General features: G+C 44.6%; 1 protein-coding gene across 2 annotated transcripts in view; it reads right to left on the reverse strand.

Annotated features, from left to right (window-relative positions):
• Nucleotides 1-20,235, reverse strand: part of MGAT4B (alpha-1,3-mannosyl-glycoprotein 4-beta-N-acetylglucosaminyltransferase B) — a 444,527-nt gene that overhangs the window by 169,672 nt on the left and 254,620 nt on the right. For both annotated transcript variants that reach the window (XM_044281108.1, XM_044281109.1), the window contains exon 5: nucleotides 2,063-2,109. In XM_044281108.1, the coding sequence (XP_044137043.1) occupies nucleotides 2,063-2,109 (47 nt within the window). The remainder of the gene's footprint in view (nucleotides 1-2,062; nucleotides 2,110-20,235) is intronic.

Here is a 20,235-nt window from a genome sequence, read left to right on the forward strand (position 1 = left end):
ACAGGATAAGGTGGAAGGCGAGATTAATTGTCCTTCTTGTGTAGGGTTCACAACACTAAATATGTCCCAATTCTCCTTCACAGTCCAGGTGTACGATAACATTAATATCCCTAATCTTTCCCTGGAACTCTCCCTGCCTACAGGCAGAGCACCTGCCCCGAAAGGCTAAACCCCTGCCTTTGCCCTTAAAGTAATCGTTATTCCAAAAACAAAAAAATATATTTGATGAAATAATAAGTCCAAAACAAAAAGATGTTAATAAAGAAAGGTCCCTATTATTAACATCTTTTTGTTTTGGACTTATTATTTCATCAAATATATTTTTGGTTTTGGGAATAACGATCAATTTAGGGGCAAGGGCAGGGGCTATAAAGGGTTTAGCCACCGAGAGGTGGAGTCGCCCCTTTCGGGAAAAGATTAGGGATATTAATGGACTGTGAAGGAGAATTGGGACATATTTGGCGTCGTGAACCCTACACAAGAAGGACACATTAATCTCGCCTTCCACCTTATCCTGTGTCAACAAAGCGTGAGTAGGAAGGACATTTATTGTCCCACCTTTTGAATAATCTGCCTGAGATTTTTGACTATATATTTGATGTATTATATGGCTGTTTCAATAATCATTTGAATATCTATTTTTGTACTATTTATATATATATTTTTGGGTAAGATATATTTTAAGGCATCTAATAAAAAGGTATATTTTAGGAAGGGAGGGAATTATTTTTTGGTCTTTGGAATGTATTACTCCTGATGAATATCCAATACTTTTGATTTCCCGATTCTAACTTTATCTGCATCCTGAGGACTCAGAAACAGACAAATGCGATGGTGAAGCAGGGAAGCATCAGCACCCTGCTCCACACTTCCCCCAGCATGACGTGATGACATCACTGCATCGCGCTTGCTGCTGGGGAGAGCATGATGTGCTCTGTTCATCATGGGAATGGGGCCAAGTTATTTTTACTTTTAAAAAAATGTATTAATTCAACAGGTGCTTCTCTACTGTGAGGGGGCATTAAAGGGAACCTGTCACCGGGATTTTGGGTATAGAGCTGAGGACATAGGGTGCTAGATGGCCGCTAGCTCATGCGCAATACCCAGTCCCCATAGCTTATTGTGTAAAAAAAAAGGTTTGATACATATGCAAATTAACATAAAAGAGTCATATCTTGCTTGTGTGACCAGAGAAGTGTAATATTTTCGAACGCTGACTCATCTCAGGTTAATTTGCATATGTATAAAATCGGTTATTTTACACAATAAAAGCACACAGAGCTATGGGGACTGGGTATTGCGGATGTGCTAGTGGCCATCTAGCAATCCATGTCCTCAGCTCTATACACAAAATCCCAGTGACAGGTTTCCTTTAAGAGGGCAGTGTTATGCTAAGGGAGGGACTAAGGGGGGATTTTCCTGTGATGGGGGACTGTGAGGGCATTTTACTGTGAATGGGGAATTAAGGGAGCATTACTACAGTGAAGGGGGTACTAAGGGGGAATAACTTCTGTACCACTCTTTAAATGCTTATGATCAAACATGATGGTGGTCATTTATTTTAAAACCGTGTTTAAGAACTTGTTCTTGTCTATCCATTATTATTTCCCCAGTGCAAATACTCAATTTACCACCTGCCAAGGTGGTTTATGGCTAAAAATGATATGGGTAACGCTCTCCAATAAGTTTTGTCTAGTAAAATGCTTTATGAAGCAGGTCCAAATGTCTTCATCCAGTCCATTCAGACAACTTTTACTTCCAATAGACTTTTAAAAGCAGTGCACAAAATGCTTAAATTAAAATGACGGAGTTGTGTCAAGATGTCTCATAAATATTCCCGCTAGCTGTACCAACATTTCAAGGGCACTGCAATGAAATATCTGTGCTCAGAAAAAAATGTGAAATAATGGTTCACCTATTCACACGCCGAAGTCCTGTAGACTATTATTATATTTAGCATTCTGGATGTGTGTTGATTAGAAATTAGCAATTTCCTAAAATGGAAATCAGTGCAACAATGGAGCATCACATAAAAATTTAAAATAAAAAAAAGAAAACTTACAGGCTTTTTATGTTGTCAGCCACTGTGGTCGCATACTGTGCATCGGTCTGCAACAAAAAAAAAAGCACAAATTTAAACATTTACATTAAAACTATCACTTGTTATTGAATACTTATGTTGTTAACGTACATCTTTTAAGTTTCTGACCAATTTCTGTCATGTTGTCCCCAGCTGATCATTTTTGGACAGTCTAGGGAGAATCCATAGATCACACATATTGAACAGGGTTGTCCACTTTGGTGAATCTCTTAGAAAGGTTCACAGAAATAAGCTGATCCGTTCCAGTCCCCATAAACTGTACTTTGCAAAGGAACCTTTTAGCGAGTCTTCGATTTTACTTTTCTTGTAGAAAAGTAAAGTCTCGGGTCTCACTATTCAGGAGTTTGAGAACAAAACATCTAAGGCCAGACACACACAAGCGAGTTCAATACAAAGAACTTGCAAAGAACTTGCAGCGAGTGTTAGTCTGAGGTCCCGTTCTGACCTCCCCTCCTCTGACAAGATTGCATTATAATTATTATTATTATTTAAGCGCCATTCATTCCATAGCGCTGTACATATGATAAGCGGTGCACATACATAACAGACAATGGTACTAATCATAAACAAGATCATTTATAATGCTTGGTGACCCTGAGAGTCCTGGAATCTACTGAATTATACGGACATAATTCTGTCAGTGTAATACAATAGATTACAGGACTCTCAGGTTTAGACTGCCTGATAAATCACTACAATGCTGGAGGTTAGAACGAGGCCTCACACTGACACATGCTACGATTTCCTCTCATTGAACTCAAACGTGTACGTCTGGCCTAACAGTGACCAGAAAACATACTTTAACAATGAAGTAGTAGGACAAAAGAGTCATGCCAGGATGCCAAGCAGCTATCTATACACAGTTATAGAGGGAAGGCTGTCTATCACTGATAGGACCGACTCCTTGACTTCAAAGTCCCGAATGAGCAGGTATTTAAATTAATAAAATACAACTTCTAATGAATCTTTTGTCACAAAGCTATACATCAATCTGCTCCTTCTTCTCTATAACATGCTGCCTGCAGCTCACACACCATGTTCAACGTGATAGGTTCTCTTTTAAAGAGTTGTCTCACCTCATCATGCCCCATTTATTATGTGTATAATGGTATTTTAAGTCACTTACTAATGTTTATCAATTATCAATAATGTTTCTGGTACCCATCACCTTCCATTTTCCACTTTCACTGCTTGCCTCTAGCGGTTACGGCCACAGCTGCAATGCAGCAGTGGTGGCTGTACCTGCATACTACAACTGAAGCAGCTGGCCATTCTGGTGGCCAGTAATCGTAGCAGAGCGTGCGCTCAGGAGTGGGCGCATGCGCATTATCTTCTGTCCACAGCTACTTTGTATTTCTACTTGCCTTAGTTCCTGCACCTGGCCACCTTGTTCCTTCTATAAAACAGCTCCAAGACAAGCGCTACAGCCTTGGAACTGTTCTATACAGCTATGCCACCAAAAAATGAAGTAATACAGATCGCAACTGCCTGTTGTCATCTTGTTAAAGATGACTGTAGAAAAGCTTCAGGTCTGTGTCGAGGTTGCTAATGTAATGAATTTGCTGCAAAGGACCACGGGAGAGCACAGGCAAGTGGCAGGATTACATACTCCCAGCATTGCTTGCATGTGCCATCAGTCAAGGGAATATGCCCCACCTCCCTCCAGCTCAGGAACAGCACCCAGGGACCGGCAGGGAAGTGCTCAAAGCAGTAGATGAGACAACCCCTTTAAGAGGCATCTCAAGACACAGCTAAAGGCCCATGCACTGTCAGTGCACCCCTTCATTAAAGCAAATGTTTCAGAACTTTCAACACCTACTGAACCAATGAATACTACACTAAAGCTTCATGTACACAAATTCTTTGTGACACAAAAAATGCCATGAATTCATGCATTTTTTGTTTTATTGTGGTATTTTTTTCTTCAAGCAGGTTTGACGTGCTTTTTTCAGGCGTTTTGTTTTCCCTATAGGTCTATAGAAAAATGCAATTTAAAAAAATGCCACTAGCCCAAGAAAAGGTAACACAGGTGAAAAGTCAGCAACTGCATGTTTGTACTGGGTTTCATAATAACCACGGACTTATAGCTAACATCTGGAGGTTGCCCGACCATTAGGGATGAGCGAACTCGAACTGTATAGTTCGGGTTCGTACCGAATTTTGGGGTGTCCGTGACACGGACCCGAACCCGGACATTTTCGTAAAAGTCCGGGTTCGGGTTCGGTGTTCGTCGCTTTCTTCGCGCTTTTGTGACGCTTTCTTGGCGCTTTTTGAAAGGCTGCAAAGCAGCCAATCAACAAGCGTCATACTACTTGCCCCAAGAGGCCATCACAGCCATGCCTACTATTGGCATGGCTGTGATTGGCCAGAGCACCATGTGACCCAGCCTCTATTTAAGCTGGAGTCACATAGCGCCGCCCGTCACTCTGCTCTGATTAGCGTAGGGAGAGGTTGCGGCTGCGACAGTAGGGCGAGATTAGGCAGATTAACTCCTCCAAAGGACTTGATTAACTGATCGATCTGCAGCTGTGGATCATTGAGCTGCTGATCCTCAATTGCTCACTGTTTTTAGGCTGCCCAGACCGTTTGTCAGTCACATTTTTCTGGGGTGATCGGCGGCCATTTTGTGTCTTGTGGTGCGCCAGCACAAGCTGCGACCAAGTGCATTTAACCCTCAATGGTGTGGTTGTTTTTTGGCTAAAGCCTACATCAGGGTGAAGCTGTCACACCAAGTGCATTTAACCAGCAATAGTCTGTTCATTTTTTGGCCATATACAAAATCAGGGGCAAGCTGCGCCTGTCACCAAGTGCATTTAACCCTCAATGGTGTGGTTGTTTTTTGGCTAAAGCCTACATCAGGGTGAAGCTGTCACACCAAGTGCATTTAACCAGCAATAGTCTGTTCATTTTTTGGCCATATACTAAATCAGGGGCAAGCTGCGCCTGTCACCAAGTGCATTTAACCCTCAATGGTGTGGTTGTTTTTTGGCTAAAGCCTACATCAGGGTGAAGCTGTCACACCAAGTGCATTTAACCAGCAATAGTCTGTTTATTTTTTGGCCATATCCCAGTCTAATTCTGTCACTAAATCCATACCGGTCACCCAGCGCCTAAATACTAGGCCTCAAATTTATATCCCGCTAAATCTGTCCTTAGTGCTGTAGCTGGGCGAGTTATTTAGTGTCCGTTCAAGCACATTTCTTGTTCTGGGTTGAAATACAATTCCCAATTTAGCAATTTCATAATTTAGTGGTTTCTGCTATATCAGAGCTATTTGAAATCTATCCCTAAAAGGGTATATAATATTCAAGGTGCACATTGGGTCATTCAGAATAACTTCACACACACCCGCTACTGTGTATTTCCAAGTCTAATTCTGGCACTAAACCCATACCTGTCACCCAGCGCCTAAATACTAGGCCTCAAATTTATATCCAGCTAAATCTGTCCCTAGTGCTGTAGCTGGGCGAGTTATTTAGTGTCCGTTCAAGCACATTTCTTGTTCTGGGTTGAAATACAATTCCCAATTTAGCAATTTCATAATTTAGTGGTTTCTGCTATATCAGAGCTATTTGAAATCTATCCCTAAAAGGGTATATAATATTCAAGGTGCACATTGGGTCATTCAGAATAACTTCACACACACCCGCTACTGTGTATTTCCAAGTCTAATTCTGGCACTAAACCCATACCTGTCACCCAGCGCCTAAATACTAGGCCTCAAATTTATATCCCGCTAAATCTGTCCTTAGTGCTGTAGCTGGGCGAGTTATTTAGTGTCCGTTCAAGCACATTTCTTGTTCTGGGTTGAAATACAATTCCCAATTTAGCAATTTCATAATTTAGTGGTTTCTGCTATATCAGAGCTATTTGAAATCTATCCCTAAAAGGGTATATAATATTCAAGGTGCACATTGGGTCATTCAGAATAACTTCACACACACCCGCTACTGTGTATTTCCAAGTCTAATTCTGGCACTAAACCCATACCTGTCACCCAGCGCCTAAATACTAGGCCTCAAATTTATATCCCGCTAAATCTGTCCCTAGTGCTGTAGCTGGGCGAGTTATTTAGTGTCCGTTCAAGCACATTTCTTGTTCTGGGTTGAAATACAATTCCCAATTTAGCAATTTCATAATTTAGTGGTTTCTGCTATATCAGAGCTATTTGAAATCTATCCCTAAAAGGGTATATAATATTCAAGGTGCACATTGGGTCATTCAGAATAACTTCACACACACCCGCTACTGTGTATTTCCAAGTCTAATTCTGGCACTAAACCCATACCTGTCACCCAGCGCCTAAATACTAGGCCTCAAATTTATATCCCGCTAAATCTGTCCTTAGTGCTGTAGCTGGGCGAGTTATTTAGTGTCCGTTCAAGCACATTTCTTGTTCTGGGTTGAAATACAATTCCCAATTTAGCAATTTCATAATTTAGTGGTTTCTGCTATATCAGAGCTATTTGAAATCTATCCCTAAAAGGGTATATAATATTCAAGGTGCACATTGGGTCATTCAGAATAACTTCACACACACCCGCTACTGTGTATTTCCAAGTCTAATTCTGGCACTAAACCCATACCTGTCACCCAGCGCCTAAATACTAGGCCTCAAATTTATATCCCGCTAAATCTGTCCCTAGTGCTGTAGCTGGGCGAGTTATTTAGTGTCCGTTCAAGCACATTTCTTGTTCTGGGTTGAAATACAATTCCCAATTTAGCAATTTCATAATTTAGTGGTTTCTGCTATATCAGAGCTATTTGAAATCTATCCCTAAAAGGGTATATAATATTCAAGGTGCACATAGGGTCATTCAGAATAACTTCACACACCCGCTACTGTGCATTTCCAAATCTAATTCTGTCACTAAACCCATACCTGTCACCCAGCGCCTAAATACTAGGCCTCAAATTTATATCCCGCTAAATCTGTCCTTAGTGCTGTAGCTGGGCGAGTTATTTAGTGTCCGTTCAAGCACATTTCTTGTTCTGGGTTGAAATACAATTCCCAATTTAGCAATTTCATAATTTAGTGGTTTCTGCTATATCAGAGCTATTTGAAATCTATCCCTAAAAGGGTATATAATATTCAAGGTGCACATTGGGTCATTCAGAATAACTTCACACACACCCGCTACTGTGTATTTCCAAGTCTAATTCTGGCACTAAACCCATACCTGTCACCCAGCGCCTAAATACTAGGCCTCAAATTTATATCCCGCTAAATCTGTCCCTAGTGCTGTAGCTGGGCGAGTTATTTAGTGTCCGTTCAAGCACATTTCTTGTTCTGGGTTGAAATACAATTCCCAATTTAGCAATTTCATAATTTAGTGGTTTCTGCTATATCAGAGCTATTTGAAATCTATCCCTAAAAGGGTATATAATATTCAAGGTGCACATAGGGTCATTCAGAATAACTTCACACACCCGCTACTGTGCATTTCCAAATCTAATTCTGTCACTAAACCCATACCTGTCACCCAGCGCCTAAATACTAGGCCTCAAATTTATATCCCGCTAAATCTCTCGTTACCGCTGTCCTGTTGTGGCTGGGAAAGTTATTTAGTGTCCGTCAAAGCACATTTTTTGTTCTGGGTTGAAATACAATTCCCAATTTAGCAATTTCATAATTTAGTCGTTTCTGCTATATCAGAGCTATTTGAAATCTATCCCTAAAAGGGTAGATCATATTGAAGGTGCACATAGGGTCATTCAGAATAACTTCACACACACGCTTCTGTGCATTTCCAAGTCTAATTCTGTCACTAAATCCATACCGGTCACCCAGCGCCTAAATACTAGGCCTCAAATTTATATCCCGCTGAATTTGAATACAATACATTGGGCCAAATAATATATTTGTTGTTGTGGTGAACCATAACAATGAGAAAAACATCTAGTAAGGGACGCGGACGTGGACATGGTCGTGGTGGTGTTAGTGGACCCTCTGGTGCTGGGAGAGGACGTGGCCGTTCTGCCACATCCACACGTCCTAGTGTACCAACTACCTCAGGTCCCAGTAGCCGCCAGAATTTACAGCGATATATGGTGGGGCCCAATGCCGTTCTAAGGATGGTAAGGCCTGAGCAGGTACAGGCATTAGTCAATTGGGTGGCCGACAGTGGATCCAGCACGTTCACATTATCTCCCACCCAGTCTTCTGCAGAAAGCGCACAGATGGCGCCTGAAAACCAACCCCATCAGTCTGTCACATCACCCCCATGCATACCAGGGAAACTGTCTCAGCCTCAAGTTATGCAGCAGTCTCTTATGCTGTTTGAAGACTCCGCTGGCAGGGTTTCCCAAGGGCATCCACCTAGCCCTTCCCCAGCGGTGAAAGACATAGAATGCACTGACGCACAACCACTTATGTTTCCTGATGATGAGGACATGGGAATACCACCTCAGCATGTCTCTGATGATGACGAAACACAGGTGCCAACTGCTGCGTCTTTCTGCAGTGTGCAGACTGAACAGGAGGTCAGGGATCAAGACTGGGTGGAAGACGATGCAGGGGACGATGAGGTCCTAGACCCCACATGGAATGAAGGTCGTGCCACTGACTTTCACAGTTCGGAGGAAGAGGCAGTGGTGAGACCGAGCCAACAGCGTAGCAAAAGAGGGAGCAGTGGGCAAAAGCAGAACACCCGCCGCCAAGAGACTCCGCCTGCTACTGACCGCCGCCATCTGGGACCGAGCACCCCAAAGGCAGCTTCAAGGAGTTCCCTGGCATGGCACTTCTTCAAACAATGTGCTGACGACAAGACCCGAGTGGTTTGCACGCTGTGCCATCAGAGCCTGAAGCGAGGCATTAACGTTCTGAACCTGAGCACAACCTGCATGACCAGGCACCTGCATGCAAAGCATGAACTGCAGTGGAGTAAACACCTTAAAACCAAGGAAGTCACTCAGGCTCCCCCTGCTACCTCTTCTGCTGCTGCCGCCTCGGCCTATTCTGCTGCTGCCGCCTCGGCCTCTTCCTCCGCCTCTGGAGGAACGTTGGCACCTGCCGCCCAGCAAACAGGGGATGTACCACCAACACCACCACCACCACCTCCGTCACCAAGCGTCTCAACCATGTCACACGCCAGCGTTCAGCTCTCCATCTCACAAACATTTGATAGAAAGCGTAAATTCCCACCTAGCCACCCTCGATCCCTGGCCCTGAATGCCAGCATTTCTAAACTACTGGCCTATGAAATGCTGTCATTTAGGCTGGTGGACACAGACAGCTTCAAACAGCTCATGTCGCTTGCTGTCCCACAGTATGTTGTTCCCAGCCGGCACTACTTCTCCAAGAGAGCCGTGCCTTCCCTGCACAACCAAGTATCCGATAAAATCAAGTGTGCACTGCGCAACGCCATCTGTGGCAAGGTCCACCTAACCACAGATACGTGGACCAGTAAGCACGGCCAGGGACGCTATATCTCCCTAACTGCACACTGGGTAAATGTAGTGGCAGCTGGGCCCCAGGCGGAGAGCTGTTTGGCGCACGTCCTTCCGCCGCCAAGGATCGCAGGGCAACATTCTTTGCCTCCTGTTGCCACCTCCTCCTTCTCGGCTTCCTCCTCCTCTTCTTCCACCTGCTCATCCAGTCAGCCACACACCTTCACCACCAACTTCAGCACAGCCCGGGGTAAACGTCAGCAGGCCATTCTGAAACTCATATGTTTGGGGGACAGGCCCCACACCGCACAGGAGTTGTGGCGGGGTATAGAACAACAGACCGACGAGTGGTTGCTGCCGGTGAGCCTCAAGCCCGGCCTGGTGGTGTGTGATAATGGGCGAAATCTCGTTGCAGCTCTGGGACTAGCCAATTTGACGCACATCCCTTGCTTGGCGCATGTGCTGAATTTGGTGGTGCAGAAGTTCATTCACAACTACCCCGACATGTCAGAGCTGCTGCATAAAGTGCGGGCCGTCTGTTCGCGCTTCCGGCGTTCACATCCTGCTGCTGCTCGCCTGTCTGCGCTACAGCGTAACTTCGGCCTTCCCGCTCACCGCCTCATATGCGACGTGCCCACCAGGTGGAACTCCACCTTGCACATGCTGGACAGACTGTGCGAGCAGCAGCAGGCCATAGTGGAGTTTCAGCTGCAGCACGCACGGGTCAGTCGCACTACAGAACAGCACCACTTCACCACCAATGACTGGGCCTCCATGCGAGACCTGTGTGCCCTGTTGCGCTGTTTCGAGTACTCCACCAACATGGCCAGTGGCGATGACACCGTTATCAGCGTTACAATACCACTTCTATGTCTCCTTGAGAAAACACTTAGGGCGATGATGGAAGAGGAGGTGGCCCAGGAGGAGGAGGAGGAGGAGGAGGAAGAGGGGTCATTTTTAGCACTTTCAGGCCAGTCTCTTCGAAGTGACTCAGAGGGAGGTTTTTGGCAACAGCAGAGGCCAGGTACAAATGTGGCCAGCCAGGGCCCACTACTGGAGGACGAGGAGGACGAGGATGAGGAGGAGGTGGAGGAGGATGAGGATGAAGCATGGTCACAGCGGGGTGGCACCCAACGCAGCTCGGGTCCATCACTGGTGCGTGGCTGGGGGGAAAGGCAGGACGATGACGATACGCCTCCCACAGAGGACAGCTTGTCCTTACCCCTGGGCAGCCTGGCACACATGAGCGACTACATGCTGCAGTGCCTGCGCAACGACAGCAGAGTTGCCCACATTTTAACCTGTGCGGACTACTGGGTTGCCACCCTGCTGGATCCACGCTACAAAGACAATGTGCCCACCTTACTTCCTGCACTGGAGCGTGATAGGAAGATGCGCGAGTACAAGCGCACGTTGGTAGACGCGCTACTGAGAGCATTCCCAAATGTCACAGGGGAACAAGTGGAAGCCCAAGGCCAAGGCAGAGGAGGAGCAAGAGGTCGCCAAGGCAGCTGTGTCACGGCCAGCTCCTCTGAGGGCAGGGTTAGCATGGCAGAGATGTGGAAAACTTTTGTCAACACGCCACAGCTAACTGCACCACCACCTGATACGCAACGTGTTAGCAGGAGGCAACATTTCACTAACATGGTGGAACAGTACGTGTGCACACCCCTCCACGTACTGACTGATGGTTCGGCCCCATTCAACTTCTGGGTCTCTAAATTGTCCACGTGGCCAGAGCTAGCCTTTTATGCCTTGGAGGTGCTGGCCTGCCCGGCAGCCAGCGTTTTGTCTGAACGTGTATTCAGCACGGCAGGGGGCGTCATTACAGACAAACGCAGCCGCCTGTCTACAGCCAATGTGGACAAGCTGACGTTCATAAAAATGAACCAGGCATGGATCCCACAGGACCTGTCCGTCCCTTGTCCAGATTAGACATTAACTACCTCCCCATAACCATATATTATTGGACTCCAGGGCACTTCCTCATTCAATCCTATTTTTATTTTCATTTTACCATTATATTGCGAGGCTACCCAAAGTTGAATGAACCTCTCCTCTGCCTGTGTGCTAGGCCTAAATATATGCCAATGGACTGTTGCAGTGGTGGCTGACGTGAAGCCTCATTCTCTGCTATGACATGCAGACTGATTCTCTGCTGACATGAAGACAGATTCTCTGTTACGGGACCTCCCTCCTCTGCCTGGGTGCTGGGCCTAAATATATGCCAATGGACTGTTGCAGTGGTGGCTGACATGAAGCCTGATTCTCTGCTATGACATGCAGACTAATTCTCTGCTGACATGAAGCCAGATTGTCTGTTACGGGACCTCTCTCCTCTGCCTGGGTGCTGGGCCTAAATTTATGACAATGGACTGTTGCAGTGGTGGCTGACGTGAAGCCTGATTCTCTGCTATGACATGCAGACTGATTCTCTGCTGACATGAAGCCAGATTGTCTGTTACGGGACCTCTCTGCTCTGCCTGTGTGCTAGGCCTAAATATATGCCAATGGACTGTTGCAGTGGTGGCTGACGTGAAGCCTCATTCTCTGCTATGACATGCAGACTGATTCTCTGCTGACATGAAGCCAGATTGTCTGTTACGGGACCTCTCTGCTCTGCCTGTGTGCTAGGCCTAAATATATGCCAATGGACTGTTGCAGTGGTGGGTGACGTGAAGCCTCATTCTCTGCTATGACATGCAGACTGATTCTCTGCTGACATGAAGCCAGATTCTCTGTTACGGGACCTCTCTGCTCTGCCTGTGTGCTAGGCCTAAATATATGCCAATGGACTGTTGCAGTGGTGGCTGACGTGAAGCCTCATTCTCTGCTATGACATGCAGACTAATTCTCTGCTGACATGAAGACAGATTCTCTGTTACGGGACCTCTCTCCTCTGCCTGGGTGCCGGGGCCTAAATATCTGAGAATGGACTGTTCCAGTGGTGGGTGACGGGAAGCCAGATTCTCTGCTATGGAACCTCTCTCCAATTGATTTTGGTTAATTTTTATTTATTTAATTTTTATTTTAATTCATTTCCCTATCCACATTTGTTTGCAGGGGATTTACCTACATGTTGCTGCCTTTTGCAGCCCTCTAGCTCTTTCCTGGGCTGTTTTACAGCCTTTTTAGTGCCGAAAAGTTCGGGTCCCCATTGACTTCAATGGGGTTCGGGTTCGGGACGAAGTTCGGATCGGGTTCGGATCCCGAACCCGAACATTTCCGGGATGTTCGGCCGAACTTCTCGAACCCGAACATCCAGGTGTTCGCTCAACTCTACCGACCATTAAAAGCTTGTAAAAAAATATGCTGCAAAAAATTCAAAAGTAAGTCAACATGACAGAAAAAAAATATGTAAATCCACCCTGAAAATGGATAAATTCGACAGCTATGTAAGAGATTAATCTCTTCGGCTTGAGTAGAAAAGTTGGCTTTTGCAATTCTATATTTTTGATCCCTGGCAAACAGTGAGTCTTAAATTGAGAGATACCCATCAATCATACACAGTGTCTGCCAGGAGCTGGAAAACAATATTCTTCTTCTGAAAAGAAAAAAAAGCGGAAATAAATATGAATGCCAACAAAGCACTTGACACATATTGCTAAAGACAGAAAAAAAATGCCTCCTGTTCCAACTTGAGCAAAAGCAATGTCTCAGAAGCAGAGGAGAATTTACTGCCCTCTGATATGGGAATGCCCAGAATCCTTCAGCCCTATGATGTGTTTGTACAGCTAGATTTACAAAGAGAAAATACAGAAAAGCTGCCATTAATCATGAAGCGGCAGCTACATGGGGATGTTGTTTGTTTCTGCTACCTTAGAAGTTCTACATCTTTGGAGAAGCAGTTCAAACACCGAGGCATTAACCTCGCATTAACAGAATGCTGCAAAACCCCTCAAACTGCACAGATTATAATGCTATTTAACAGGACATAGCCCAACAGCAAAAAGTCTTTTAGGACACCTTCTTTTCAATGCTTTACAAAAACAAGAGATCACGATTAGGGATGAGCGAACTCGAACTGTATAGTTCGGGTTCGTACCGAATTTTGGGGTGTCCGTGACACGGACCCGAACATTTTCGTAAAAGTCCGGGTTCGGGTTCGGTGTTCGTCGCTTTCTTCGCGCTTTTGTGACGCTTTCTTGGCGCTTTTTGAAAGGCTGCAAAGCAGCCAATCAACAAGCGTCATACTACTTGCCCCAAGAGGCCATCACAGCCATGCCTACTATTGGCATGGCTGTGATTGGCCAGAGCACCATGTGACCCAGCCTCTATTTAAGCTGGAGTCACATAGCGCCGCCCGTCACTCTGCTCTGATTAGCGTAGGGAGAGGTTGCGGCTGCGACAGTAGGGCGAGATTAGGCAGATTAACTCCTCCAAAGGACTTGATTAACTGATCGATCTGCAGCTGTGGATCATTGAGCTGCTGATCCTCAATTGCTCACTGTTTTTAGGCTGCCCAGACCGTTTGTCAGTCACATTTTTCTGGGGTGATCGGCGGCCATTTTGTGTCTTGTGGTGCGCCAGCACAAGCTGCGACCAAGTGCATTTAACCCTCAATGGTGTGGTTGTTTTTTGGCTAAAGCCTACATCAGGGTGAAGCTGTCACACCAAGTGCATTTAACCAGCAATAGTCTGTTCATTTTTTGGCCATATACAAAATCAGGGGCAAGCTGCGCCTGTCACCAAGTGCATTTAACCCTCAATGGTGTGGTTGTTTTTTGGCTAAAGCCTACATCAGGGTGAAGCTGTCACACCAAGTGCATTTAACCAGCAATAGTCTGTTCATTTTTTGGCCATATACTAAATCAGGGGCAAGCTGCGCCTGTCACCAAGTGCATTTAACCCTCAATGGTGTGGTTGTTTTTTGGCTAAAGCCTACATCAGGGTGAAGCTGTCACACCAAGTGCATTTAACCAGCAATAGTCTGTTTATTTTTTGGCCATATCCCAGTCTAATTCTGTCACTAAATCCATACCGGTCACCCAGCGCCTAAATACTAGGCCTCAAATTTATATCCCGCTAAATCTGTCCTTAGTGCTGTAGCTGGGCGAGTTATTTAGTGTCCGTTCAAGCACATTTCTTGTTCTGGGTTGAAATACAATTCCCAATTTAGCAATTTCATAATTTAGTGGTTTCTGCTATATCAGAGCTATTTGAAATCTATCCCTAAAAGGGTATATAATATTCAAGGTGCACATTGGGTCATTCAGAATAACTTCACACACACCCGCTACTGTGTATTTCCAAGTCTAATTCTGGCACTAAACCCATACCTGTCACCCAGCGCCTAAATACTAGGCCTCAAATTTATATCCAGCTAAATCTGTCCCTAGTGCTGTAGCTGGGCGAGTTATTTAGTGTCCGTTCAAGCACATTTCTTGTTCTGGGTTGAAATACAATTCCCAATTTAGCAATTTCATAATTTAGTGGTTTCTGCTATATCAGAGCTATTTGAAATCTATCCCTAAAAGGGTATATAATATTCAAGGTGCACATTGGGTCATTCAGAATAACTTCACACACACCCGCTACTGTGTATTTCCAAGTCTAATTCTGGCACTAAACCCATACCTGTCACCCAGCGCCTAAATACTAGGCCTCAAATTTATATCCCGCTAAATCTGTCCTTAGTGCTGTAGCTGGGCGAGTTATTTAGTGTCCGTTCAAGCACATTTCTTGTTCTGGGTTGAAATACAATTCCCAATTTAGCAATTTCATAATTTAGTGGTTTCTGCTATATCAGAGCTATTTGAAATCTATCCCTAAAAGGGTATATAATATTCAAGGTGCACATTGGGTCATTCAGAATAACTTCACACACACCCGCTACTGTGTATTTCCAAGTCTAATTCTGGCACTAAACCCATACCTGTCACCCAGCGCCTAAATACTAGGCCTCAAATTTATATCCCGCTAAATCTGTCCCTAGTGCTGTAGCTGGGCGAGTTATTTAGTGTCCGTTCAAGCACATTTCTTGTTCTGGGTTGAAATACAATTCCCAATTTAGCAATTTCATAATTTAGTGGTTTCTGCTATATCAGAGCTATTTGAAATCTATCCCTAAAAGGGTATATAATATTCAAGGTGCACATTGGGTCATTCAGAATAACTTCACACACACCCGCTACTGTGTATTTCCAAGTCTAATTCTGGCACTAAACCCATACCTGTCACCCAGCGCCTAAATACTAGGCCTCAAATTTATATCCAGCTAAATCTGTCCCTAGTGCTGTAGCTGGGCGAGTTATTTAGTGTCCGTTCAAGCACATTTCTTGTTCTGGGTTGAAATACAATTCCCAATTTAGCAATTTCATAATTTAGTGGTTTCTGCTATATCAGAGCTATTTGAAATCTATCCCTAAAAGGGTATATAATATTCAAGGTGCACATTGGGTCATTCAGAATAACTTCACACACACCCGCTACTGTGTATTTCCAAGTCTAATTCTGGCACTAAACCCATACCTGTCACCCAGCGCCTAAATACTAGGCCTCAAATTTATATCCCGCTAAATCTGTCCCTAGTGCTGTAGCTGGGCGAGTTATTTAGTGTCCGTTCAAGCACATTTCTTGTTCTGGGTTGAAATACAATTCCCAATTTAGCAATTTCATAATTTAGTGGTTTCTGCTATATCAGAGCTATTTGAAATCTATCCCTAAAAGGGTATATAATATTCAAGGTGCACATTGGGTCATTCAGAATAACTTCACACACACCCGCTACTGTGTATTTCCAAGTCTAATTCTGGCACTAAACCCATACCTGTCACCCAGCGCCTAAATACTAGGCCTCAAATTTATATCCAGCTAAATCTGTCCCTAGTGCTGTAGCTGGGCGAGTTATTTAGTGTCCGTTCAAGCACATTTCTTGTTCTGGGTTGAAATACAATTCCCAATTTAGCAATTTCATAATTTAGTGGTTTCTGCTATATCAGAGCTATTTGAAATCTATCCCTAAAAGGGTATATAATATTCAAGGTGCACATTGGGTCATTCAGAATAACTTCACACACACCCGCTACTGTGTATTTCCAAGTCTAATTCTGGCACTAAACCCATACCTGTCACCCAGCGCCTAAATACTAGGCCTCAAATTTATATCCCGCTAAATCTGTCCTTAGTGCTGTAGCTGGGCGAGTTATTTAGTGTCCGTTCAAGCACATTTCTTGTTCTGGGTTGAAATACAATTCCCAATTTAGCAATTTCATAATTTAGTGGTTTCTGCTATATCAGAGCTATTTGAAATCTATCCCTAAAAGGGTATATAATATTCAAGGTGCACATTGGGTCATTCAGAATAACTTCACACACACCCGCTACTGTGTATTTCCAAGTCTAATTCTGGCACTAAACCCATACCTGTCACCCAGCGCCTAAATACTAGGCCTCAAATTTATATCCCGCTAAATCTGTCCCTAGTGCTGTAGCTGGGCGAGTTATTTAGTGTCCGTTCAAGCACATTTCTTGTTCTGGGTTGAAATACAATTCCCAATTTAGCAATTTCATAATTTAGTGGTTTCTGCTATATCAGAGCTATTTGAAATCTATCCCTAAAAGGGTATATAATATTCAAGGTGCACATTGGGTCATTCAGAATAACTTCACACACACCCGCTACTGTGTATTTCCAAGTCTAATTCTGGCACTAAACCCATACCTGTCACCCAGCGCCTAAATACTAGGCCTCAAATTTATATCCAGCTAAATCTGTCCCTAGTGCTGTAGCTGGGCGAGTTATTTAGTGTCCGTTCAAGCACATTTCTTGTTCTGGGTTGAAATACAATTCCCAATTTAGCAATTTCATAATTTAGTGGTTTCTGCTATATCAGAGCTATTTGAAATCTATCCCTAAAAGGGTATATAATATTCAAGGTGCACATTGGGTCATTCAGAATAACTTCACACACACCCGCTACTGTGTATTTCCAAGTCTAATTCTGGCACTAAACCCATACCTGTCACCCAGCGCCTAAATACTAGGCCTCAAATTTATATCCCGCTAAATCTGTCCCTAGTGCTGTAGCTGGGCGAGTTATTTAGTGTCCGTTCAAGCACATTTCTTGTTCTGGGTTGAAATACAATTCCCAATTTAGCAATTTCATAATTTAGTGGTTTCTGCTATATCAGAGCTATTTGAAATCTATCCCTAAAAGGGTATATAATATTCAAGGTGCACATTGGGTCATTCAGAATAACTTCACACACACCCGCTACTGTGTATTTCCAAGTCTAATTCTGGCACTAAACCCATACCTGTCACCCAGCGCCTAAATACTAGGCCTCAAATTTATATCCAGCTAAATCTGTCCCTAGTGCTGTAGCTGGGCGAGTTATTTAGTGTCCGTTCAAGCACATTTCTTGTTCTGGGTTGAAATACAATTCCCAATTTAGCAATTTCATAATTTAGTGGTTTCTGCTATATCAGAGCTATTTGAAATCTATCCCTAAAAGGGTATATAATATTCAAGGTGCACATTGGGTCATTCAGAATAACTTCACACACACCCGCTACTGTGTATTTCCAAGTCTAATTCTGGCACTAAACCCATACCTGTCACCCAGCGCCTAAATACTAGGCCTCAAATTTATATCCAGCTAAATCTGTCCCTAGTGCTGTAGCTGGGCGAGTTATTTAGTGTCCGTTCAAGCACATTTCTTGTTCTGGGTTGAAATACAATTCCCAATTTAGCAATTTCATAATTTAGTGGTTTCTGCTATATCAGAGCTATTTGAAATCTATCCCTAAAAGGGTATATAATATTCAAGGTGCACATTGGGTCATTCAGAATAACTTCACACACACCCGCTACTGTGTATTTCCAAGTCTAATTCTGGCACTAAACCCATACCTGTCACCCAGCGCCTAAATACTAGGCCTCAAATTTATATCCCGCTAAATCTGTCCTTAGTGCTGTAGCTGGGCGAGTTATTTAGTGTCCGTTCAAGCACATTTCTTGTTCTGGGTTGAAATACAATTCCCAATTTAGCAATTTCATAATTTAGTGGTTTCTGCTATATCAGAGCTATTTGAAATCTATCCCTAAAAGGGTATATAATATTCAAGGTGCACATTGGGTCATTCAGAATAACTTCACACACACCCGCTACTGTGTATTTCCAAGTCTAATTCTGGCACTAAACCCATACCTGTCACCCAGCGCCTAAATACTAGGCCTCAAATTTATATCCCGCTAAATCTGTCCCTAGTGCTGTAGCTGGGCGAGTTATTTAGTGTCCGTTCAAGCACATTTCTTGTTCTGGGTTGAAATACAATTCCCAATTTAGCAATTTCATAATTTAGTGGTTTCTGCTATATCAGAGCTATTTGAAATCTATCCCTAAAAGGGTATATAATATTCAAGGTGCACATAGGGTCATTCAGAATAACTTCACACACCCGCTACTGTGCATTTCCAAATCTAATTCTGTCACTAAACCCATACCTGTCACCCAGCGCCTAAATACTAGGCCTCAAATTTATATCCCGCTGAATTTGAATACAATACATTGGGCCAAATAATATATTTGTTGTTGTGGTGAACCATAACAATGAGAAAAACATCTAGTAAGGGACGCGGACGTGGACATGGTCGTGGTGGTGTTAGTGGACCCTCTGGTGCTGGGAGAGGACGTGGCCGTTCTGCCACATCCACACGTCCTAGTGTACCAACTACCTCAGGTCCCAGTAGCCGCCAGAATTTACAGCGATATATGGTGGGGCCCAATGCCGTTCTAAGGATGGTAAGGCCTGAGCAGGTACAGGCATTAGTCAATTGGGTGGCCGACAGTGGATCCAGCACGTTCACATTATCTCCCACCCAGTCTTCTGCAGAAAGCGCACAGATGGCGCCTGAAAACCAACCCCATCAGTCTGTCACATCACCCCCATGCATACCAGGGAAACTGTCTCAGCCTCAAGTTATGCAGCAGTCTCTTATGCTGTTTGAAGACTCCGCTGGCAGGGTTTCCCAAGGGCATCCACCTAGCCCTTCCCCAGCGGTGAAAGACATAGAATGCACTGACGCACAACCACTTATGTTTCCTGATGATGAGGACATGGGAATACCACCTCAGCATGTCTCTGATGATGACGAAACACAGGTGCCAACTGCTGCGTCTTTCTGCAGTGTGCAGACTGAACAGGAGGTCAGGGATCAAGACTGGGTGGAAGACGATGCAGGGGACGATGAGGTCCTAGACCCCACATGGAATGAAGGTCGTGCCACTGACTTTCACAGTTCGGAGGAAGAGGCAGTGGTGAGACCGAGCCAACAGCGTAGCAAAAGAGGGAGCAGTGGGCAAAAGCAGAACACCCGCCGCCAAGAGACTCCGCCTGCTACTGACCGCCGCCATCTGGGACCGAGCACCCCAAAGGCAGCTTCAAGGAGTTCCCTGGCATGGCACTTCTTCAAACAATGTGCTGACGACAAGACCCGAGTGGTTTGCACGCTGTGCCATCAGAGCCTGAAGCGAGGCATTAACGTTCTGAACCTGAGCACAACCTGCATGACCAGGCACCTGCATGCAAAGCATGAACTGCAGTGGAGTAAACACCTTAAAACCAAGGAAGTCACTCAGGCTCCCCCTGCTACCTCTTCTGCTGCTGCCGCCTCGGCCTATTCTGCTGCTGCCGCCTCGGCCTCTTCCTCCGCCTCTGGAGGAACGTTGGCACCTGCCGCCCAGCAAACAGGGGATGTACCACCAACACCACCACCACCACCTCCGTCACCAAGCGTCTC

This window comes from Bufo gargarizans, chromosome 2 (assembly GCF_014858855.1).
Source record: "Bufo gargarizans isolate SCDJY-AF-19 chromosome 2, ASM1485885v1, whole genome shotgun sequence".
In the NCBI taxonomy this organism is placed as follows: Eukaryota; Metazoa; Chordata; class Amphibia; order Anura; family Bufonidae; genus Bufo; species Bufo gargarizans.